Raw genomic sequence first — 25,812 nt, 5'->3', positions numbered from 1 at the left:
TGTGTGAATACTTTCTGAAGGCACTGTAACAAGTGATGTTTTGAGCACTATATACTACCCTGTATCACCACCAAAACTGTCCTCTAGCAGGGAAGAGGAAGGAAGAGATTGCTTTAAAGATTCGTAATTTACAGGTAATACACCAGTGAAATGAGAACATGCGAGGAGAAGTGTCTGTTATGGTTTGGTAAGTTCCTCGCCACACCATGTGTTGTAGAGGTCAGATCTTGCACTCGTTAGATCCCACACTACATAAAAGCTTTAGTACCCACCTACATATGAGTCATTCCAGCATTGTGTCAACTTTAGACAAAGGGAGATGATTGTGGAATACAGGAAAATGGGGGCGTACTCAGTCCTCTTTCTCATCGAAGGGGGTGTAGTGGAGCAGGTTGAGAGCTTCAAGTTCCTTGGTGTCCACATCACCAACAAACTAACATGGTCCGAGCACACCAAGACAGTCGTGAAGAGGGCACGACAAAACCTATTCCCCCTCAGGAGACTGAAAATATTTGGCATGGGTCCTCAGATCCTCAAAATGTTCTACAGCTGCACCATCGAGAGCATCCTGACTGGTTGCATCACTGCCTGGTATGGCAACTGCTCGGCCTCCGACCGCAAGGCACTACAGACGGTAGTGCGTACGGCCAGTACATCACTAAGGCCAAGCTTCCTGCCATCCAGGACCTCTATACCAGGCGTTGTCAGAGGAAGGCCTAGTCATAGACTGCTCTCTCTGCTACCGCACGGCAAGTGATACCAGAGCGCCAAGTCTAGGTCCAAGAGGCTTCTAAACAGCTTCTACCCCCAAGCCATAAGACTCCTGAACATCATGTCAAATGGCTACCCAGACTATTTGCATTGCCCCCCTCCCACTTTCTGTTATTATCTATGCATCGTCACTTTAATAACTACTTACATGTACATATTACCTCAATTACCTCGACTAACCGGTGCCCCCGCACATTGACTCTGTACCGGTACCCCCCTGTATATAGTCTCGCTATTGTTATTTTACTGCTGCACTTTAATTACTACTTACTTTTATTTCTTATTCATATTTGTTTTGGAAACTGCATTGTTGATAGGGGCTCGTAAGTAAGCATTTCAATGTATGGTCTACACCTGTTGTATTCGGCGCATGTGACAAATCCGATTTGATTGCAGTATGCTGATAACTGTTAGATCAAATCTACAAGACAGATAATAATGTACAAGACATATTACTTTGAGGCTCAGAGAGGATGTGTCTCTTTGAAAAAGATATGTGTGTTGTGCACTATATAGAAGTAGTGCACTATATAGGGAATATGGTGCCATTTTAGACACAGACCTGTGATTTTATCCAGGCTTGGTGTATTTTCTGCACCATACAGTTTGTTGTTCTCGCGAGCTGTGTTTTTTGATCATTTGTGTCTGTACCCAACAAATACACAAACATTTGCTGAAAAGGAAGATAAGGATTTTCTCTCCTCAAGGCTTTGTCGGTTTAATATTTAATCCCACTTGATTTGTCCCTAATCCAGACAGATTAAACGTATTACAGATATCCTCCAGAAAGACAGTGGTATGACAGGAAATCTTCACAGGCATTAAATAAACAGGTGTTTATCTATTCTTCAACATGCACACAAACACACACACACACACACACACACACACACACACACACACACACACCTCCTCCACTCACTTTCACTCCACTCTCCCTCATCCAAAGAAGTTCCCTCGAGTTCCAAACTTCCCTCAAACTTCCCCAAACTCACTTATAAACTCAGCTTAATTGCTCATCAACGCAGAGTTGTTCATTATGGTCTTACAAAAGATAACCCCACACGTGCATATGTATGGTCCACTCCCCCAAACAAAATACTTATTTGCCGTTTTCATTTGGTGGTCACGGTCTTATTAACTAGGATGCATCCCAAATGTCACCCTATTCCCTACACAGTGCACTACTTTTGACCAGAGCCCTATGGCTCTAGTAGTGCCCTGTGTAGGGAATAGGTTGCCGTTTGGGAGGCAGGGTTACTCATTTATTTCTCTGTATGCTTGGCTGCGGCTCTATTCTCCAGCGGCCTTCATTCCAAATGAGACCATTAGGTTTAATTTGCGACGTGATTCTCCTCTCTACCTTCTAATAATTTAGCCCCTCTTGTCTAATTCATCTCCTAATGCACCTTGTTCAGTCAAGGGTGGAGCTGTGGAGCTAGAGACACCGCTAACAAACCTGTTGTTATGCGTGGAACCTATGTCCGTTTGTGATACATTTTTATTTTAGCCAAAGAAAGATACCGTATTGCTTGGTCCCGCAGTGTTCTTACAGTATTACAATGCACTGGTACGATAGAAGCAGTTTGAACATTTTCGACCACCTCTGTTGTGGTGACCAGGCAGCTTTCAGATGCATAGCAAGTTTCACTGCAAATGTACGATATCTCGTCTCGTGTCGTCTTGCCTCGTCTCGTCTTATCTCATGGCGTCTTATCTTACCTCTTCTCGTCTTATCCCGTGTCTCACTTATCCCGTTGAATGTCTGTGTTTCCCTGCAGAATGCAGGGTCGCTGTTCAAGGTCAGAGTGGTGGGAGGATCTGCCTCCTACAGCTACCTGTCCCCACAAGATGGACGCCCTCTCTTCCACCCTGCCGTGGACAGGTAAGACCACCAGCACCTGCATTATCCATCTCTCTCTCGCTCTTTCTGTCTCACTCTCTCGTACTCACACTCTCTTTCTCTCACTCTGTATCTCTCTCTCAATTCAATTCAAGGGCTTTATTGGCATGGGAAACGTGTTAACATTGCCAAAGCAAGTGAGGTAGATAATATATAAAGTGAATATATAAAGTGAAATAAACAATAAAAATTAACAGTAAACATCACACATACAGAAGTTTCAAAACAATAAAGACATTACAAATGTCATATTATATATATACAGTGTTTTAACAATGTACAAATGGTAAAGGACACAAGATAAAATAAATAAGCATAGATATGGGTTGTATTTACAATGGTGTGTGTTCTTCACTATTTGCCCTTTTCTCGTGGCAACAGGTCACAAATCTTGCTGCTGTGATGGCACACTGTGGAATTTCACCCAGTAGATATGGGAGTTTTTCAAAATTGGATTTGTTTTCGAATTCTTTGTGGATCTGTGTAATCTGAGGGAAATATGTCTCTCTAATATGGTCATACATTGGGCAGGAGTTTAGGAAGTGCAGCTCAGTTTCCATCTCATTTTGTGGGCAGTGTGCACATAGCCTGTCTTCTCTTGAGAGCCATGTCTGCCTACGGCGGCCTTTCTCAATAGCAAGGCTATGCTCACTGAGTCTGTACATAGTCAAAGCTTTCCTTAATTTTGGGTCAGTCACAGTGGTCAGGTATTCTGCCGCTGTGTACTCTCTGTGTAGGGCCAAATAGCATTCTAGTTTGCTCTGTTTTTTTGTTAATTCTTTCCAATGTGTCAAGTAATTATCTTTTTGTTTTCTCATGATTTGGTTGGGTCTAATTGTGCTGCTGTCCTGGGGCTCTGTAGGGTGTGTTTGTGTTTGTGAACAGACTCCCAGGACCAGCTTGCTTAGGGACTCTTCTCTCCGGGTTCATCTCTCTGTAGGTGATGGCTTTGTTGTGGAAGGTTTGGGAATCGCTTCCTTTTAGGTGGTTATAGAATTTAACGGCTCTTTTCTGGATTTTGATAATTAGTGGGTATCGGCCTAATTCTGCTCTGCATGCATTATTTGGTGTTCTACGTTGTACACGGAGGATATTTTTGCAGAATTCTGCATGCAGAGTCTCAATTTGGTGTTTGTCCCATTTTGTGAGGTCTTGGTTGGTGAGCGGACCCCAGACCTCACAACCATAAAGGGCAATGGGCTCTATGACTGATTCAAGTATTTTTAGCCAAATCCTAATTGGTATGTTGAAATTTATGTTCCTTTTGATGGCACAGAATGCCCTTCTTACCTTGTCTCTCAGATCGTTCACAGCTTTGTGGAAGTTACCTGTGGTGCTGATGTTTAGGCCAAGGTATGTATCGTTTTTTGTGTGCTCTAGGGCAACAGTGTCTAGATGGAATTTGTATTTGTGGTCCTGGTGACTGGACCTTTTTTGGAACACCATTATTTTGGTCTTACTGAGATTTACTGTCAGGGCCCAGGTCTTACAGAATATGTGCATAAGATCTAGGTGCTGCTGTAGGCCCTCCTTGGTTGGTGACAGAAGCACCAGATCATCAGCAAACAGCAGACATTTGACTTCGGATTCTAGTAGGGTGAGGCCGGGTGCTGCAGACTTTTCTAGTGCCCGTGCCAATTCGTTGATATATATGTTGAAGAGGGTGGGGCTTAAGCTGCATCCCTGTCTAACCCCACGACCCTGTGTGAAGAAATATGTGTATTTTTTGCCAATTTGAACCGCACACTTGTTGTTTGTGTACATGGATTTTATAATGTCGTATGTTTTACCCCCAACACCACTTTCCATCAGTTTGTATAGCAGACCCTCATGTCAAATTGAGTCGAAGGCTTTTTTGAAATCAACAAAGCATGAGAAGACTTTGCCTTTGTTTTGGTTTGTTTGGTTGTCAATTAGGGTGTGCAGGGTGAATACATGGTCTGTTGTACGGTAATTTGGTAAAAAGCCAATTTGACATTTGCTCAGTACATTGTTTTCATTGAGGAAGTGTACGAGTCTGCTGTTAATGATAATGCAGAGGATTTTCCCAAGGTTACTGTTGACGCATATTCCACGGTAGTTATTGGGGTCAAATTTGTCTCCACTTTTGTGGATTGGGATGATCAGTCCTTGGTTCCAAATATTGGGGAAGATGCAAGAGCTAAGGATGATGTTAAAGAGTTTTAGTATAGCCAATTGGAATTTGTTGTCTGTATATTTGATCATTTCATTGAGGATACCATCAACACCACAGGCCTTTTTGGGTTGGAGGGTTTTTATTTTGTCCTGTAACTCATTCAATGTAATTGGAGTATCCAGTGGGTTCTGGTAGTCTTTAATAGTTGATTCTAAGATCTGTATTTGATCATGTATATGTTTTTGCTCTTTATTCTTTGTTATAGAGCCAAAAAGATTGGAGAAGTGGTTTACCCATACATCTCTCGCTCACACACTCTGTATCTCTCTCTCTCTCTCTGTATCTCTCTCTCTCTCTGTCAGTCAGTCAGTCAGTCTAAAATACCTGAACTAAGGTACTGTTCGTACATAAAGCCTACTAAAATGCCTGTCATTGAGTAGCTTTTCCAGTCTACTGAACTGCCACTGTCAGACATAAAATGGTAAATCTTGGTGTCTCTGAACACTTGCCTATTCTGTGCAAGCAGTGCCTTTGAGAAGCCAAAGGTAGAGGAATCAAGTCGCAGTGAAGATAAGACAACAGCCTTTATTCTCCCTCCTGTAGAGCGGGTTCAGCTGTCGTAGGAGCCACAGGGAGCTCCATCTAAAGCTGTGCTGTTGTTGTGATGTGACGGTATATTGGAGTAGTTCTATTGAGGAGGTGGGACATGGGGTCAGACGCTCGGTAAAAGTAAACTTGTCTCAGGGTGGGTGAGTTCAGGGAAGAGGGCTTGTCTGTGTGACCCTCTCTCATCAGCATTTGCAAGAGGAGATGTGTCATGGAAAGTAAAACCACCTATCCGTTATATGCAGAGATACATAGATTGATCAGAAAACTGTCTCGATCTGGATCATCTTTGAGTTGTCCCTTCAGTATACTGAATTGACCAGAATGAACAAGTGGTATCTGTTACCTTTTTCTTCTGGTGAAAGAGAGGAGGACCAAAATGCAGCGTGGTTATCTTTATACATCTTTAATGAAAAATGAACAATATACAAAAACAAGCAACGTGAAAAACCGAAACAGCCCTATCTGGTGCAACAAACACAGAGACAGGAACCATCACCCACGAAATACCCAAAGAATATGGCTGCCTAAATATGGTTCCCAATCAGAGACAACGATCAACACCTGCCTCTGATTGAGAACCACTCTAGGCAACCATAGACTTACCTAGAATAATACACTGAACACAACCCCATCAATCTACAAAACCCCTAGACAAGACAAACACATAATCACCCAAGTCACACCCTAGCTTAACCAAAATAATAAATAAAACACAGAATACTAAGGCCAGGGCGTGACAGTATCCTATCCGACTATCCGTTATCCTTTGCTCTGGCAATTCATCTCACTCAAGATCATGGCCATTCAGTTCCCAAGGTCCTTGAATTACGATGCGGTTATAAACGAAAACATGGTACCGTTACTATTTCAATTGTGTTCTTCCCTAAAGCTAGAGAGGAGCCTCCCTGTCTGGCCTTTATATTTAAAAACGTGTATTTTCATCATAACACAGTATTACTGTATTCCTCTTACAATGTAATTGCACCAACTCATGTTTCATAAACGAGCAGGCAAGGAGACTTGGGGTATTGACCTCTATACAGCGTTGGCTTTACAAACATGTCATATGGAAGTTATTTCATCAAATGTTCCCTGGCCAATGTCGAACATGATGTTCCTCAGAAACAGTACATAGCCTGAGGCAACAATTTCAGGTATGAACACGATTCGATTAAAGAGTAGGAGTCTTTAGGAAAGAACCACATTGGGGATTTGTATGGTCAGGTAGGTATTCTGCTAGAGGCAGAGGGGAAGGTGAGCCACAAACACAGACAGACAGGGAGACAGGAGACTTTCTCCTCAGATCAAGTATACAGACAGGAGGAGAGAGAGTGACACAGGGAATAACAGCTGACTGACAAGTAGCTGGTTGGCTGAGGACTGAGTAGGTGGACAGCTCTGTACAGCAGGGGGACATGGTATCATCATCAGCCACTCTTCAAGGGTTCTGAGCTTTGCTCTCCCATGAATGAGTGATCCTCTGAAGGTCAGAGATGAGGCCCTTGGGCACTGGGAACGGGCACGAGGAGAAGGTCAAGGGCACTGAGAAAGGTCAAGGGCACTGAGAAAGGGCTCGAGAGGCTTCCTACCACCCACCACCCTCTCTGGGAGTGTGTGCATGCATGTGTACATCTCTCTCTCTCTCGCTCTTTCCCCTGGTGCTAATTTCAACCGCTCCTTCAGAGTATTAGGAGGTCTGGTATTCTAAAATGAAGTGGTATTGATCGGCAGGGAAAGGAAAGGTGAAGAGGAGGGGGAGGTTTGAGAAGTAGGACTGTTCTCAAGGCAATTAGAATGGCGTGTGACGGACAGGGGATGAGACACAGGCATGGCTTTTGAAGGAGCGTGTGTGTGTGTGTGTGACAAGTATACATGTGGATGAAAGAGCCATTGGAACCCCAATAGTGCTTTGAACCAGAGTGCATTGTTGGTCTGAGTGTATTGAGGCTGAATGGGGTGCTTCTACACCTGCATTGCTTGCTGTTTGGGGTTTGTTGACACCAGAATGTTGACACCAGTGCATCTTGACACGGTCATCCTGTACTGAAGATACAGTCGGGGGGGGGACGAGGTTATCTTCCTTGATTTCCTTTTGTAGGATTAGCATTTTTATCCAGTCAAAAGAATAACAGTGACATCATACTCTCTCTCTGTAACTCTTTTTTAATCTCTTCCATGACAGAGAGACAAAAACAAATCCTATAAGCAGCTCTGCTATAGTGCCTAAGTGCCTGCTCTTTGCCCCCCAGTTAGTAAAGTCATAAGCAGGCATTTAAAACGTTGGGTCCAGACCGTGGCAGACTTTTCAGCTCTGAATTACACAGTCAGATTCATTTTGACAAGCAGCCTCTCTTCCTAAATTGCAATTGTTTCTGCGTGGATTTGAAGGCGGGTTGGAATAATGCGTGAACGTGAAAGGAATTAATGGGGCCGCGGTCGTCTGTGGAGGGAAGCTGGCTGTTAATTCTGAGGTGATATTGATGAACACAATACACATGCATCCAGACACGATTGTATGCACACACACATACACACGCACACACACACACACACATACACACACACACACACACACACACACACACAAACAACACATCCTTTACAGATTCAGGCTATTTTGGCTCATACAGTATGTGTGCACACACCAGTCCATGCTAACAAGTTATCAGTTTCACTTTGAAATTTGAGGTTTGTCCATGTTTTTCCAAACGTCTATGTGTGAAGTCATGGTAAACGTTGGTTTTTGATGTTTTAAGTTGATACACTGTTACCTAACTCCCCATAAATTAAATTACAAGCACTTGCGTCGGGCTGGGGGTTTAAGTTAAGAGTTCAAGTTTAGGAAAGGCTTAAAAAGCTATTTTTAGACGCAACCCTCAGCGCCAGAGCTCAACTTTTACACCCATCCACCATCCCTGTCCACAATGCCCTATAGCAAGCCAACAGCCTACTTAAAAGTAGTAGCACTCACCGTTCCCCCTAGTGGCCGGTTTTTGAAGGCAATTCTATTCACGTTCTTGGGACCTGGATGGATGTCTCTCCTTTGACTTCAAACTAAAGCGATCTCCCTGGTCCATGAACACACACACACACAGAGAGAGAGAGAGAGCGAAGTCAGACGACATCCACTATTGAAGCAGTGTCCTTTATGTCCCAGTGTCCTGCTGGTAGAGGAAGTGTTAGATCTATCTCAGTGTGTATTCATCACTCATCACTGTCTGTCTGTCTGGGACTGTGACCTTCGGTTGAGCCCAAGGCAGACAGCAGCACACACCGTCACACAACCGAGGACTAACTTACCTTTACAACGTACACTTTCAAGGACACAAACAAACACACGCTCACACACCAAATGAATCCTCTCACAACTGTTCTTCTGACAGCAGTGCTTCAGACACTAAGTTGATTCCCCGGATGGATTTCTCTGTCTGTGTTTCTACCTCAGAACTGCCTGTTTCCTGGAGAGGGATTGTTGAAGAGAGAGACGTTGAAGGTTGCCTTCTATAGCACCCCTTTGTGTCAGTGAGACCAAAAGGGAGACGAATGATCCTTGTCACACGACAGTATCGTGTCTATTGTGGCAGCTGCTCGGCAGCAGTTGAAAGCCACAGAGAAAAGTCAAAAATCACTCCGTTTACAGTTCCAACAGAGAGCCGTCTCTTTCATTAAATCTATTTATTTTCAGTCACTTTCATTTCGTGCTGTTTTAGTAATCAACACTGTGATCAAGGTGGTTTGATTTTGCTCTTGGCGTCAATACCTTATGGAAGCCTGACACCTAGTGGTGCATTTCAGAGCTTCCCACTGTGCCCATGAACCGGTGCCCATTGTATTTCACTGTGTCAGCACTTCTTATCATCAATCAGACTCACTTACAAAGACTACCTGTACGTTTGAGTCAGGAGCATTTTACCATGATGGAAGTCTCAGGTAAACAATGATTTGACTTAGAATACAGAATACTGATGTTTGTTTGCATCCACACAAACACACAACCACACATACACCATAACTAACAGGGAAAGGTTAGCAGGGACGTGATGGCATCCCAAAACAATATCTGACACTTTTGGATTCTGAAGGCTTGACGACTGTGCCTACAAACTGATACAAAAGTATCATGCTGCAGAATACTGATGTGTATTACAGTGTCAGTTACAGATGGACTTCAATAAATGCAGTTTAATACCACATATAATACAACTCCCATCATAATGGCATTTTAAAACATTAGTGAGACTCAAACCTTTGTCTAATTGAAAAAAATGACTGTATGGGATACCTAAGGCTCGCTCTATCCCAGTGGTAGTCTGGTAGACACTGTACCCAGTGGTAGTCTGGTAGATATTGTATCCAGGGGTAGTAAGGTAGACATTGTATCCAGTGGTAGTAAGGTAGACATTGTACCCAGTGGTAGTCTGGTAGACATTGTACCCAGTGGTAGTCTGGGAGACATTGTATCCAGTGGTAGTCAGGTAGACACTGTATCCAGTGGTAGTCAGGTAAACATTGTATCCAGTGGTAGTCTGGTAAACATTGTATCCAGTGGGAGTCAGGTAGACACTGTATCCAGTTGTAGTCAGGTAAACATTGTATCCAGTGGTAGTCGGGTAGACATTGTATCCAGTGGTAGTCTTTGAGACATTGTATCCAGTGGTAGTCAGGTAGACATTGTATCCAGTGGTAGTCAGGCAGACATTGTATCCAGTGGTAGTCTGGTAAACATTGTATCCGGTGGTAGTCAGGTAGACACTGTATCCAGTGGTAGTCAGGTAAACATTGTATCCAGTGGTAGTCAGGTAGACATTGTATCCCGTGGTAGTCTTTGAGACATTATATCCAGCGGTAGTCTTGTAGAAATTGTATCCAGTGGTAGTCTGGTAAATAATGAATCCAGTGGTAGTCAGGTAGACATTGTAACCAGTGGTAGTCTGGGAGACATTGTATCCAGTGGTAGTCTGGTAAACATTGTATCCAGTGGTGGTCTGGTAAATAATGTATACAGTGGTAGTCAGGTAGACACTGTATCCAGTGGTAGTCAGGTAAACATTGTATCCAGTGGTAGTCTGGTAGACATTGTATCCAGTGGTAGTCAGGTAGACATTGTATCCAGTGGTAGTCAGGTAGACACTGTATCCAGTGGTAGTCAGGTAAACATTGTATCCAGTGGTAGTCAGGTAGACATTGTATCCAGTGGTAGTCTTTGAGACATTGTATCCAGTGGTAGTCTGGTAGACATTGTACCCAGTGGTAGTCAGGTAGACATTGTATCCAGTGGTAGTCTGGTAAATAATGTATCCAGTGGTAGTCAGGTAGACATTGTAACCAGTGGTAGTCTGGGAGACATTGTATCCAGTGGTAGTCTGGTAGACATTGTATCCAGTGGTAGTCAGGTAGACATTTTATCCAGTGGTAGTCAGGTAGACATTGTATCCAGTGGTAGTCTGGTAAACAATGTATCCAGTGGTAGTCAGGTAGACACTGTATCCAGTGTTAGTCAGGTAAACATTGTATCCAGTGGTAGTCTGGTAGACATTGTATCCAGTGGTAGTCAGGTAGACATTGTATCCAGTGGTAGTCAGGTAGACACTGTATCCAGTGGTAGTCAGGTAAACATTGTACCCAGTGGTAGTCTGGTAGATATTGTATCCAGTGGTAGTAAGGTAGACATTGTATCCAGTGGTAGTAAGGTAGACATTGTACCCAGTGGTAGTCTGGTAGACATTGTACCCAGTGGTAGTCTGGTAAACATTGTATCCGGTGGTAGTCAGGTAGACACTGTATCCAGTGGTAGTCATGTAAACATTGTATCCAGTGGTAGTCAGGTAGACATTGTATCCCATGGTAGTCTTTGAGACATTGTATCCAGCGGTAGTCTGGTAGACATTGTATCTAGTGGTAGTCTGGTAAATAATGAATCCAGTGGTAGTCAGGGAGACATTGTAACCAGTGGTAGTCTGGGAGACATTGTATCCAGTGGTAGTCCGGTAGACATTGTATCCAGTGGTAGTCAGGTAGACATTGTATCCAGTGGTAGTCTGGTAAATAATGTATCCAGTGGTAGTCAGGTAGACACTGTATCCAGTGGTAGTCAGGTAAACATTGTATCCAGTGGTAGTCTGGTAGACATTGTATCCAGTGGTAGTCAGGTAGACATTGTATCCAGTGGTAGTCAGGTAGACATTGTATCCAGTGGTAGTCTTTGAGACATTGTATCCAGTGGTAGTCTGGTAGACATTGTACCCAGTGGTAGTCAGGTAGACATTGTATCCCGTGGTAGTCTGGTAGACATTGTATCTAGTGGTAGTCTGGTAAATAATGAATCCAGTGGTAGTCAGGTAGACATTGTACCCAGTGGTAGTCAGGTAGACATTGTATCCAGTGGTAGTCTGGTAAATAATGTATCCAGTGGTAGTCAGGTAGACATTTTATCCAGTGGTAGTCAGGTAGACATTGTATCCAGTGGTAGTCAGGTAGACATTGTATCCAGTGGTAGTCAGGTAGACACTGTATCCAGTGGTAGTCAGGTAAACATTGTACCCAGTGGTAGTCTGGTAGATATTGTATCCAGTGGTAGTAAGGTAGACATTGTACCCAGTGGTAGTCTGGTAGACATTGTACCCAGTGGTAGTCTGGTAAACATTGTATCCGGTGGTAGTCAGGTAGACACTGTATCCAGTGGTAGTCATGTAAACATTGTATCCAGTGGTAGTCAGGTAGACATTGTATCCCATGGTAGTCTTTGAGACATTGTATCCAGCGGTAGTCTGGTAGACACTGTATCCAGTGGTAGTCTGGTAAATAATGAATCCAGTGGTAGTCAGGTAGACATTGTAACCAGTGGTAGTCTGGGAGACATTGTATCCAGTGGTAGTCCGGTAGACATTGTATCCAGTGGTAGTCAGGTAGACATTGTATCCAGTGGTAGTCTGGTAAACATTGTATCCAGTGGTAGTCTGGTAGACATTGTATCCAGTGGTAGTCAGGTAGACATTGTATCCAGTGGTAGTCAGGTAGACATTGTATCCAGTGATAGTCTTTGAGACATTGTATCCAGTGGTAGTCTGGTAGACATTGTACCCAGTGGTAGTCAGGTAGACATTGTATCCAGTGGTAGTCAGGTAAACATTGTATCCAGTGGTAGTCTGGTAGACATTGTATCCAGTGGTAGTCAGGTAGACATTGTATCCAGTGGTAGTCAGGTAGACATTGTATCCAGTGATAGTCTTTGAGACATTGTATCCAGTGGTAGTCTGGTAGACATTGTACCCAGTGGTAGTCAGGTAGACATTGTATCCAGTGGTAGTCTGGTAAATAATGTATCCAGTGGTAGTCAGGTAGACATTGTAACCAGTGGTAGTCTAGGAGACATTGTATCCAGTGGTAGTCAGGTAGACATTGTATCCAGTGGTAGTCAGGTAGACACTGTATCCAGTGGTAGTCAGGTAAACATTGTACCCAGTGGTAGTCTGGTAGACATTGTATCCAGTGGTAGTCAGGTAGAAATTGTATCCAGTGGTAGTCAGGTAGAAATTGTATCCAGTGGTAGTCTAGTAGACACTGTACCCAGTGGTAGTCTGGTAGACATTGTATCCAGTGGTAGTCTGGTAGACATTGTATCCAGTGGTAGTCAGGTAGACATTGTATCCAGTGGTAGTCAGGTAGACACTGTATCCAGTGGTAGTCAGGTAAACATTGTACCCAGTGGTAGTCTGGTAGACATTGTATCCAGTGGTAGTCAGGTAGAAATTGTATCCAGTGGTAGTCAGGTAGACATTGTATCCCGTGGTAGTCTGGTAGACATTGTATCTAGTGGTAGTCTGGTAAATAATGAATCCAGTGGTAGTCAGGTAGACATTGTATCCAGTGGTAGTCTGGTAAACATTGTATCCAGTGGTGGTCTGGTAAATAATGTATACAGTGGTAGTCAGGTAGACACTGTATCCAGTGGTAGTCAGGTAAACATTGTATCCAGTGGTAGTCTGGTAGACATTGTATCCAGTGGTAGTCAGGTAGACATTGTATCCAGTGGTAGTCAGGTAGACACTGTATCCAGTGGTAGTCAGGTAAACATTGTATCCAGTGGTAGTCAGGTAGACATTGTATCCAGTGGTAGTCTTTGAGACATTGTATCCAGTGGTAGTCTGGTAGACATTGTACCCAGTGGTAGTCAGGTAGACATTGTATCCAGTGGTAGTCTGGTAAATAATGTATCCAGTGGTTGTCAGGTAGACATTTTATCCAGTGGTAGTCAGGTAGACATTGTATCCAGTGGTAGTCAGGTAGACATTGTATCCAGTGGTAGTCAGGTAGACACTGTATCCAGTGGTAGTCAGGTAAACATTGTACCCAGTGGTAGTCTGGTAGATATTGTATCCAGTGGTAGTAAGGTAGACATTGTACCCAGTGGTAGTCTGGTAGACATTGTACCCAGTGGTAGTCTGGTAAACATTGTATCCGGTGGTAGTCAGGTAGACCCTGTATCCAGTGGTAGTCTGGTAAATAATGAATCCAGTGGTAGTCAGGTAGACATTGTAACCAGTGGTAGTCTGGGAGACATTGTATCCAGTGGTAGTCCGGTAGACATTGTATCCAGTGGTAGTCAGGTAGACATTGTATCCAGTGGTAGTCTGGTAAATAATGTATCCAGTGGTAGTCAGGTAGACACTGTATCCAGTGGTAGTCAGGTAAACATTGTATCCAGTGGTAGTCTGGTAGACATTGTATCCAGTGGTAGTCAGGTAGACATTGTATCCAGTGGTAGTCTTTGAGACATTGTATCCAGTGGTAGTCTGGTAGACATTGTACCCAGTGGTAGTCAGGTAGACATTGTATCCAGTGGTAGTCTGGTAAATAATGTATCCAGTGGTAGTCAGGTAGACATTGTAACCAGTGGTAGTCTGGGAGACATTGTATCCAGTGGTAGTCTGGTAGACATTGTATCCAGTGGTAGTCAGGTAGACATTGTATCCAGTGGTAGTCAGGTAGACACTGTATCCAGTGGTAGTCAGGTAAACATTGTACCCAGTGGTAGTCTGGTAGACATTGTATCCAGTGGTAGTCAGGTAGAAATTGTATCCAGTGGTAGTCAGGTAGAAATTGTATCCAGTGGTAGTCTAGTAGACACTGTACCCAGTGGTAGTCTGGTAGACATTGTATCCAGTGGTAGTCTGGTAGACATTGTATCCAGTGGTAGTCAGGTAGACATTGTATCCAGTGGTAGTCAGGTAGACACTGTATCCAGTGGTAGTCAGGTAAACATTGTACCCAGTGGTAGTCTGGTAGACATTGTATCCAGTGGTAGTCAGGTAGAAATTGTATCCAGTGGTAGTCAGGTAGACATTGTATCCAGTGGTAGTCTAGTAGACACTGTACCCAGTGGTAGTCTGGTAGACATTGTATCCAGTGGTAGTCTGGTAGACATTGTATCCAGTCGTAGTCTGGTAGACATTGTTTCCAGTGGTAGTCTGGGAGACATTGTAACCAGTGGTAGTCTGGTAGATATTGTATCCAGTGGTAGTCTGGTAGACATTGTATCCAGTGGTAGTCAGGTAGACATTGTATCCAGTGGTAGTCAGGTAGACACTGTATCCAGTGGTAGTCAGGTAAACATTGTACCCAGTGGTAGTCTGGTAGACATTGTATCCAGTGGTAGTCAGGTAGAAATTGTATCCAGTGGTAGTCAGGTAGACATTGTATCCAGTGGTAGTCTAGTAGACACTGTACCCAGTGGTAGTCTGGTAGACATTGTATCCAGTGGTAGTCTGGTAGACATTGTATCCAGTCGTAGTCTGGTAGACATTGTTTCCAGTGGTAGTCTGGGAGACATTGTAACCAGTGGTAGTCTGGTAGATATTGTATCCAGTGGTAGTCAGGTAGACACTGTGCCCAGTGGTAGTCAGGTAAACATTGTACCCAGTGGTAGTCTGGTAAACATTGTATCCAGTGGTATTCAGGTAGACATTGTACCCAGAAGATAGTGTGTATTCATTATGTATCATTTTTTCCAGAGCGCTGAAGTTATGTGGCCCGGGAGGACCTCCCCACGTGAAGCTGGTGATTGAGTGGGAACACAAGATCAAAGAATGGTGAGCACTGGACACACACACACACACATTCATTATTTATTGTATAGAAGGATTCACGATGTCTTTATCTTTACCCCTCTCACAAACACACACACTCATATACCCCCAACTTTCTTTGTCTGTACGTGTGTGTATGTGTGTGTCAGTCTTTTTGGTAACATCCAGGAGGAGGTGGTGAAGGACTCAGAGAGTGTGAGAGTCCAGCAGCAGCAGCACCTGCAGCAGCACAGCTGTACCCTGGACGAGTGCTTTCAGCTCTACACCAAAGAGGAACAGGTAACATGGAATACACAATACTGTCCAATGCAACTGGTCTTAACCTGTCCCTGGGGTACTGAACATTAAAGATGCACTATGCAGAATTGTACCTCCTTTCAATGAGAATGACAGCGCTATAACACACATTTCTATGTGAATTGGGTCGAGTCGACCAAAACGTTACAGTACATATTGCAGCTTTGATATTGCATTAGTTGATTCATATGTTGATTTATCTCTCCCTCTCTCTCTCTCCTTTCTCTCTCTCTCTCTCTCTCTCTCTCTCTCTCTCTCCTTTTTCTTTCTTTCTTTTTCTCTCTCTCTCTCTCTCTCTTTTTTTTCTCTCTCTCTCTCTCTCTCTCCTTTTTTTCTCTCTCTCTCTCTCCTTTTTCTTTCTTTCTTTTTCTCTCCTTTCTCTCTCTCCTTTTTCTTTCTTTCTTTTTCTCTCTCTCTCTCTCTCTCCTTTTTTTCTCTCTCTCTCTCTCTCTCTCTCTCTCTCTCTCTCTCATAGTTCCACTCCCTGTGTATTTTTATATGGCTTTGAACAAACGGAATGTATGGAGAATATAACTTTACCTGAGACTTCCCAACTGACCGTGCATTTTATCTCTCCAGCTGGCCCCAGACGACGCATGGAAGTGTCCCCACTGTAAGCAGCTCCAACAGGGCATGGTGAAGATGTCCCTGTGGACCCTCCCCGACATCCTCATCCTCCACCTCAAACGCTTCCGACAGGTAACTGGATCCGATCACATGTAGCGGATTGCCATTCTTCCCTTGCCTGTCTGTTCTTCCTTAAAGGACCACAATGGAAATAAGCCATTTATTGTGTTAACCTTTGATAGTTGATTAAACGGCAGTACTGGTCTTTTGAAAAATTCAATGAATCAGGTGGGCGAGCGGCGCAACAAGCTGTCCACCCAGGTGCGCTTCCCCCTGGCCGGGTTGGACATGGCCCCCCACGTGGTGAAGAGGTCCCAGAGCATGAGGAACCTGGGGGACCTGGGACCCTGGCCCCCCACATGGAAACAGCCTGAAGGCAGCAGTCATCATATTAGTCACCCAGACATGGCCCTGCCTCCTGACTTCCTCTATGATCTCTATGCAGTGTGTAACCACCATGGTGGGATGCACGGCGGACATTACACAGGTACTGGTTGGACATTGATATACCATTGGTATAGGAGACGTGATGTTGATGAGAGAGGTATACTGACTGGCTGTTGATCGAGAAGTGAGGAGAGAATATTGTTAGTGAGAGAGATGCCTACTGCCAAATAACGATGATTCATAGAACATGTATAACAATACAGTGCCCTCCTCTATAGTGGTCACATCAACTTACATTACTATACCCAGGACATAAGGATTGTGGTGCAGCATGTCTCTACAGTCCTGTGTGCGTTTTGCAGCGTACTGCAGGAACTCAGTGGACGGCCAGTGGTACAGCTATGACGACAGCAGTGTGGACCTGGTGCCTGAGGAGGAGGTGTGTACCAGGGGGGCCTACATACTGTTCTACCAGAGGCGTAACGTCATCCCCCCCTGGTCCGCCAGCAGCTCAATCAGAGGTGGGTAGTGTACCACACACACACACACACAGGCATGGACACACACACACACACACATCACAGGAGAGAGTTCACTCAGGGTTCCATTCCATTACAGCTGTACTCCGTACAGAGATAGTCTTAGATACAACAAGACCATTCAGCCTTTATCCTCTAAAGGTTAACTCATAACTACAGGGTTCACTCATGTCTGCAATGTATGGTGTTCCAAGCACCATGCTCAACTACCTGAACCAGCAAAACCACAATGTTATATTTCTATTGCTGAATGCTATATTAAAGTATATAGGAATTATCTGTGTAGTTTTTCTGTGTTTTCTGTATTGACTGGAATGGAACTGACATGTGTCTTTCTGGTCCAGTGCCCATAGTCACAGAAACGTCTCTCTCCCCTCTGTAGGCTCCACCAGTTCCTCCATGTCGGACCACTGGCTGGTCCGTCTGAATGGGGACAGTAAGAGGGGTAGTCTGGTGTCCCGCTCCTCTACCACCTGCCCCTCCTCTGTCCCCGACTCCCCAGAGTCCCCCGTCTTCCTTGATGACCCGCCCAGAGAGGAGGAAGGTGAGGGGCCTGGGAAACATGAGATGCATGGTAAACCAAAGAAAGGTAAAAAAAACAACAACATAGGTCTTCATTCCATTGGTGGTGGAAGGGTGATGGGTGGTGGTGGTGAGTTTTCCCGTTACTACAGTAGGGGAGAGTGGGGTAATGTGACTCCGTCAAGGGAAATATAGTATTCTTTCTAACAAAGATATTTACATACACTGAGTATACTAAACATTAGGAACAGCTTCCTAATCTTGAGTTCCCCCCTTTTGCCATCAGAACAGCCTCAATTCGTCGGGGCATGGACTCTACAAGGTGTCGAAAGCGTTCCACAGGAACACTGGCCCATGTTGACTCCAATGCTTCCCACAGTTACGTCAAGTTGGCTGGATGCACTTTGGGTGGTGGACCATTCTTGACACACACAGGAAACTGTTGAGGCCCTGTTGTTACCTCATATCCCAGCGATAATGCCTTTCATTACACCTGGGAAGAAAACACATACATTTGCTCAACTTACCCCAAGGCAAACATTTCCACTATATTAGCCCACACAGCTACAAGGATGCACTTTCCTGCTAGGTTTAGGACCTCATGTTGAAGCTTATAGAGACCCAAACTGATGTATAGAACAATCTTAATATGATCTACTTTGGTTTAGACACAAGCATCATAAAAATACCCAATACATTAATTTGACTTTGTGAAAATCCATTTTTTTTGGACCTAACTTGCTTTCCACTTTTTCCATGTGGTTTCTTCATTCACAGACTCCAGAAAGGATGACCTTTTCCTAAATATTTGGTCAAATGATTATTGTGTATGGTTTCCTAGAAACAAGGGTGGCTCAACTTACCCCTTTGGCTCAACTTACCCCACTGTCCCCTATTTAAATCACGTTGAGCATCTGGAAATTGCTACATCTAATCAATGGTTATTATCATTCCATGTTGCTGAAAATACGCCACACGTGAGCATATGAGTGCATCACCTCTTTAATGTTTAGCTGAACACATTCTACTCTAACTGTGGATGTGCATTTACGTAATCTTTTCCTATACATGCACAGTCCATGCCTAAATACAGTTGAAGTCGGACGTTTATATGCTTAGGTTGGAGTCATTAAAACTCGTTTTTCAACCACTCTACAAATTTCTTGTTAACAAACTATAGTTTTGGCAAGTCGGTTAGGACATCGACTTTGTGCATGACACGTAATTTTTCCAACAATTGTTTACAGGCAGATTATTTCACTTATAATTCACTGTATCACAATTCCAGTGGGTCAGAAGTTTACATTCACTAAGTTGACTGTGCCTTTAAACAGCTTGTGAAATTCCAGAAAATTATGTCATGGCTTTAGAAGCTTCTGATAGGCTAATTGACATCATTTGAGTCAATTGGAGGTGTACATGTGGATGTATTTCAAGGCCTACCTTCAAACTCAGTGCCTCTTTGCTTGACATCATGGGAAAATCAAAAGAAATCAGCCAAGACCTCAGAAAAACAATTGTAGACCTCCACAAGTCTGGTTCATCCTTGGGAGCAATTTCCATAAGCCTGAAGGTACCACGTTCATCTGTACAAACAATCGTGCTCAAGTATAAACACCACGGGACCACGCAGCCGTCATACCGCTCAGGAAGGAGACGCGTTCTGTCTCCTAGAGATCAATGTACTTTGGTGCGAAAAGTGAGAATCAATCCCGAACAACAGCAAAGGACCTTGTGAAGATGCTGGAGGAAACAGGTACAAAAGTATCTATATCCACAGTAAAACAAACTATATCAACATAACCTGAAAGGCTGCTCAGCAAGGAAGAAGCCACTGCTCCAAAACCGCCATAGAAAAGCCAGAATACGGTTTGCAACTGCACATGGGGACAAAGATTGTACTTTTTGGCGAAATGTCCTCTGGTCTGAAGAAACAAAAATAGAACTGTTTGGCCATAATGGCCATTGTTATGTTTGGAGGAAAAAGGGAGAGGCTTGCAAGCCGAAGAACACCATCCCAACCGTGAAGCACAGGGGTGGCAGCATCATGTTTGTGGGGGTGCTTTGCTGCAGGAGAGACTGGTGCCCTTCACAAAATAGATGGCATCATGAAGAGGGAAAATATTGTGGATATATTAAAGCAACATCTCAAGACATCAGTCAGGAAGTTAAAGCTTGGTCGCAAATGGGTCTTCCAAATGGACAATGATTGAGGTCAAGCATACTTTAACCCCAAGCATACTTCCAAAGTTGTGGCAAAATGGCTTAAGGACAACAAAGTCAGGGTATTAGAGTGGCCATCACAAAGCCCTGACCTCAAACCTATAGAACATTTGTGGGCAGAACAGAAAAGGCATGTGTGAGCAAGGAGGCCTACAAACCTGCCTCAGTTACACCAGCTCTGTCAGGCGAAATGGGGCAAAATGCACCCAACTTATTGTGGGAAGCTTGTGGAAGGCTACTCGAAACGTTTGACCCAGGTAAAAAAATTTAAAGGCAATGCTACCAAATACTAATTGAGTGTATGTAAACTTCTCATCCACTGGGAATGTGATGAAAGAAATAAAACCTGAAATAAATAATTCTCTGCTATTATTCTGACATTTCACATTCTTAATGTCACGATCATTATAATGATTGGACCAAGGCGCAGCGTGCGTAGAGTTCCACATATTTTAATAAATCGAAACTCACCAAACAAAACAAGAAAGCACAAACGAAACATGAAGCTAACAGTGCTACTAGGCAACTATACATAGTCAAGATCCCACAAAGCACAATGAGGAAATGGCTTCCTAAATATGATCCCCGATCAGAGACAACTAATAAACAGCTGTCTCTGATTGGGAACCATACCAGGCCAACATAAATCATTAATCACCTAGATGGCCCACCCTAGTCACTATCACGCCCCAACCAACATAGAGAATAAACAGCTCTCTATGGTCAGGGCGTGACAGTACCCCACCCCCCACAAAGGCGCGGACTCCAACCGCAAAACCTGACTCAATAGGGGAGGATGACACAGGGCGTCGGGGCGGCTCCGGTGCGGGGCGAAGTACCCACCCCGCTCGCAGATACGTCATCCTCCATGGCGACTCTGGTGCGGGGATCGTCACTGGAAGCTCTGGACCGTGGGTCGTCGCTGGAGGCACCGGACTGTGGACCGTTGCCGGAGGCTCCGGACCGTGGATCGTCGCTGGAGGAACCGGACCGTGGATCGTCGCTGGAGGAACCGGACCGTGGATCATCGCAGGAGGCTCTGGACTGAGAACCCCTGCTGAAGGCTCTGGAATACCGACCGTCGCTGGAGGTTCTGGATTGCCGACTGTCACTGGAGGCTCTTGACCGTCGCTGGAGGCTATGGACCGTCGCTGGAGGCTCCGGACCGCAGACCCTCGCTAGAGGCTCCGGATCGCAGACCGTTGCTGGAGGCTCCGGACCGCATACCGTCTCAGGAGGTTCCGGACCGCAGACCGTCTAAGGAGGTTCCGGACCGCAGACCATCTCAGGAGGTTTTGGACCGCAGACCGTCTCAGGAGGTTCCGGACCGTAGACCGTCTCAGGAGGTATTTTGTCCCGCTCCTCTTAAGGTCTGGAGATTGGCTAGACCACTCCAGGACCTTAATGTGCTTCTTCTTGAGCCACTCCTTTGTTGCCTTGGCTGTGTATTTTGGGTCATTGTCATGCTGGAATACTCATCCATGGCCCATTTTCAATGCCCTGGCTGAGGGAAGGAGGTTCTCACCCAAGATTTGACGGTACATGACCCCGTCCATCGTCCCTTTGATACGGTGAAGTTGTCCTGTCCCCTTAGCAGAAAAACACCCCCAAAGCATCATGTTTCCACCTCCACGTTTGAGAGTGGGGATGGTGTTCTTGGGGTCATAGGCAGCATTCCTCCTCCCCCAAACATGGCGGGTTGAGTTGATGCCAAAGAGTTCCATTTTTGTCTCATCTGACAACAACACTTTCACCCAGTTGTCCTCTGAATCATTCAGATGTTCATTGGCAAATTTCAGACGGGCATGTATATGTGCTTTCTTGAGCAGGGGGACCTTGCGGGCGCTGCAGGATTTCAGTCCTTCATGGCGTTGTGTGTTACCAATTGTTTTCTTGGTGACTATGGTCCCAGCTGCCTTGAGATCATTGACAAGATCCTCCCTGTTGTTCTGGGCTGATTCCTCACCGTTCTAAGGATCATTGCAACTCCACGAGGTGAGATCTTGCATGGAGCCCCACGCCGAGGCAGATTGACAGTTCTTTTGTGTTTCTTCCATTTGCAAATAATCGCACCAACTGTTGTCACCTTCTCACCAAGCTGCTTGGCGATGGTCTTGTAGCCCTTTACAGCCTTGTGTAGGTCTACAATCTTGTCCCTGACATCCTTGGAGAGCTCTTTGGTCTTGGCCATGGTGGAGAGTTTGGAATCTGATTGATTGATTGCTTCTGTGGATATGTATATTTTATACAGGCAACAAACTGAGATTAGGAGCACTCTCTTTAAGAGTGGGCTCCTATTCTCAGCTCGTTACCTGTATAAAAGACACCTGGGAGCCAGAAATCTTTTTGATTGAGATGGGGTCAAATACTTATTTCCCTCATTAAAATGCAAATCAATTTATAACATTTTTGACATGCGTTTTTCTGGATTTTTTTGTTGTTATTCTGTCTCTCACTGTTCAAATACACCTAACATCAAAATTATAGACTGATCATTTCTCGTTGTCAGTGGGCAAACGTACAAAATCAGCAGGGGATCAATACTTTTTTCTCTCACTGTAAACTTCCGACTTCAACTGTATAATGTTTCCGGGAGAAAAGCTCATATTCATCACTGTGCTTGTTATTTGCAATTTAATAAAAGGGGTTTGAAAATGAAAGTTGGTCTAGCTTTAAATGTCAGAGACACTATGGTAAAGTGTTCTTTTCTCTCTCTCTCTCTTTCACCCCTAGGTGGTTTTGAGACCAGGCCGTTTGTACGGGGAATCCAGGGTCGTAGCGTCAGCATGAGGACCCCCACTAAGAACAAAGAGACACTGAACAAGGTCCTCCCCCTACGCTGGTCGTTCGGCTCCAAGGACCGCCGAAAAACTGCAGCCGAGGCCGCCCCTGCTCCCATCCCCACCCCTGCCCCTGTGGAACTGGTGGAGTACCTAGAGTCTGGAAGAAGACCTCGCTGCACCAAGGAGTCTATAGTCAATTTAATGACGGGCTCTGAGAGCCGGAAGGGTCCTGCCATCAGCTCCCCCAGTGTGGGAAGCAGCCTGAACTGCATGGGACAATCAGAGTCTCCACAGATGCCAGAGGGCCAGAGAAGACCAGTCACAGACAAGACAGGGAGTCTGAGACGAAGTAGCAAAGGGTCCCATCAGCAGCAGAGAGACCAGGGGGACCAGAGAGACCAGGGGGACCAGAGAGACCAGAGGGACGAGGGTAGGATGGGCAGTAGTAGTAGTACTAACACTCTGACCAGGAGGAATACCAAGAAGAGTAAGGAGAAGGACCAGGGAAAGCCCCAAGAGGCCCGGTCTAGGAGGGGGTCTAGTGCAGGCGTCCAGTCCAGCTCCAGCACCCACAGCCTCAAGGACAGAGACTGGGAAGGCACCCTGAGGAGAGGGGCCAAGGGCCTCCAGGGCCCACCACCACGGGACCATCTGGTACCACCCGAGGGAGAAAAGACCAGGAAAGGTGAGAAGGTAGAGGAGGACTCCAAGAGCCACGAGGGGCTGCTGTCTTTCTTCAAGAGCAACTTCAAGAAGAAGGACAAGGAGTCGTCATCTTCTCGCAAGTCCGACTCTGGAAAAGTTGGCGACGTCGGCGGGTCCAGCACCTCTCGGCTATCCCTGTCCAGTGGAGCCCCAGGAGGGGCCACGAAGATGGGGGAGGGGAAATCCAATGGAGCCCCCCGCAACGGGGGTGCCAATCGTCTCGGAGACGAGCTGCCCAACGGTAAAGCCAGACGCGCCGCTGCCGCCGATATCAAACGCTCTCAGAGCTCATCCAACATCCCCAGCAAGGAGGAGTCTAGCATGCGAAGGACCGCCTCTTTACACCGTAAAGGGCTGTCCCATGACGTGGCTCCGCCCCCTCGCAGCCTCTCAGCCGAGAAGCCCTCCTACGGTACCCTGCAGAAGACCCGCTATAGTACCAACTCACTGGGACGCAAGAGGGCGGTCCCCGAGTCCAGCTTTTAGCTGACACGCACACACCCCCTGACACACACACACCAGGGTCATTTTCACTAGGCACCAAACAGAACAAAATGGACTGAAACAGGGAGGGATTAGCTTCATTTGTCCAGTAAGAAATGTTTGTTTTTGTTTTCCATTGTAAAACGTTTACTAGATTTTGCTACAGTGACTTTGTGCACTAATCGATCTGACCCTGATCAAAGCAATGGAGCTCAGCTGGAAGGATACACCTGTAGGTACACACAGAAGCACAGGCATGTGCATATAACACAAGGTGGCTCCCTCCGGGGTTGTGGAGGGGTATAGCATCAGTGAAAGAGCCAGTCACAGGGCCAAGGAGAACATTTAGGAAAGGTGACACATGAAGTACGCCTGCTAACATAAACAAAATGTCATATCAGAATGAATATTTTCTTATTCCAGTTTTGTTTTTATTTATTTTTATTTGTAAAAATGATTGTGACTTAACAAGTGCCTCAGTAACTGATATGCAGATTTAAACCAATGTGTTTGTGGACACCTGGTCATCACCGGAAGCACATGTTGTATTCACACTCACACGCACACACACACACAGGCATGCACACGCACACATTATCTACACTCGTGTCTTAAAATCATAGTAAATGAATGGCATTCATCACTTTATCTTCCTCAGACGGTTTGTCCAATAGTGGCACCTAAAGGAACGTTATGACAGTGTCATGACAATACGTTTTGTTGTTATGTCTGTACGCTCTAGATGATTTGGACCAAAACATTGATTCATTGGAAGTCTACATCAGAGCTTTAATAGGTGATTTCCTCCTAGATTGAACTATGAATGATTTAACTGGTTGTACGTGCTGCTTGCACTGCAAACTGGCTGCTATATAGATTCGCACATTGCAAATGAAGGTTATGATATTGCACTTTCTACAATGCCAATGGTACCGAACTCTCCCTTTCATGCAGTAAGAAAGATTCGATCCCGACAATATAACTTACGCAACACGTCCCCCTTTATTCTTAAGCTCGTGAAAATATGCAGTTTGACCACACGATCCATTATTATAAATTCAAGTACATTTTTTATGGAAATTTGACATTTTTAGTACTAAAGTCTGGTTTTATGATTCTAATGAAATGATTGTTTTAAATGAATAAAAAAATGACCTCAGATTGATCTATTCTTGCTACCGGTAGGTAATTGAACTTACTGATGCTGATACATTGACAGTCTGGTATGTAGGTCTATGTGGTACTGTATTAGAGAGGCAAGCGGTGTCGATTGATTGCATTACTATGCAGTTCTCAATGAAGGATTATGCACTGTAACAGTAAGGTCACTGTAACAGTAAGGTCATTTATTTGAATCATCAGACTGTCCACTACAGTAGACAGTAGATGCACTGGTCCGACCACCCCTGAATGTCACATACATGTTATTTATCAACTGTGATGAGCTCTTTGGCCCCCCCCTTATCCAGTCTTACTTCTCATCCTCTCTCTCTTCACTCCTTCCTCATCGATCCGTCTTATCTTCTTTTTTTGTTCATTCTCTGTCATCCATCGTGTCTCTCATCAAGTCTCTTTGGCCACTGACTAAAGGTCACCTCTGCTCCAATCTGCAGAGCTCTCGCCTGGCGTTAACGACGGCGTAGGCGTTTGATTGAAACACCCCTCGCTCTCCCACTGTGGGTTAAAATTAACGGTATAATTGGGTCGAGTCTCTACGGTACAATTTCCCTTCTTAAGAGTC

At 44.9% G+C, this 25,812-nt stretch overlaps 1 protein-coding gene across 2 annotated transcripts in view; it reads left to right on the top strand.

Moving 5' to 3' along the window:
* LOC112230114 (ubiquitin carboxyl-terminal hydrolase 43-like) overlaps window positions 1-25,230 on the top strand; it is a 117,214-nt gene extending 91,984 nt beyond the window's left edge. The window contains exons 9-16 of one of the 2 annotated variants that reach the window (XM_042310961.1): window positions 2,553-2,656; window positions 15,431-15,508; window positions 15,655-15,784; window positions 16,382-16,501; window positions 16,658-16,916; window positions 17,179-17,337; window positions 17,738-17,899; window positions 22,834-25,230. In XM_042310961.1, coding sequence (XP_042166895.1) covers window positions 2,553-2,656; window positions 15,431-15,508; window positions 15,655-15,784; window positions 16,382-16,501; window positions 16,658-16,916; window positions 17,179-17,337; window positions 17,738-17,899; window positions 22,834-24,074 — 2,253 coding nt within the window. In that variant the 3' untranslated portion in view covers window positions 24,075-25,230. Of the gene's footprint in view, window positions 1-2,552; window positions 2,657-15,430; window positions 15,509-15,654; window positions 15,785-16,381; window positions 16,502-16,657; window positions 16,917-17,178; window positions 17,338-17,737; window positions 17,945-22,833 lie in introns of both variants that reach the window. The other variant, XM_042310960.1, reaches the window with a different exon arrangement.
* Window positions 25,231-25,812: the final 582 nt, after the last annotated feature.

This window comes from Oncorhynchus tshawytscha, linkage group LG32, assembly GCF_018296145.1.
Source record: "Oncorhynchus tshawytscha isolate Ot180627B linkage group LG32, Otsh_v2.0, whole genome shotgun sequence".
Taxonomy (NCBI): domain Eukaryota; kingdom Metazoa; phylum Chordata; class Actinopteri; order Salmoniformes; family Salmonidae; genus Oncorhynchus; species Oncorhynchus tshawytscha.
This window is presented reverse-complemented; position numbering and strand designations above follow the sequence as displayed.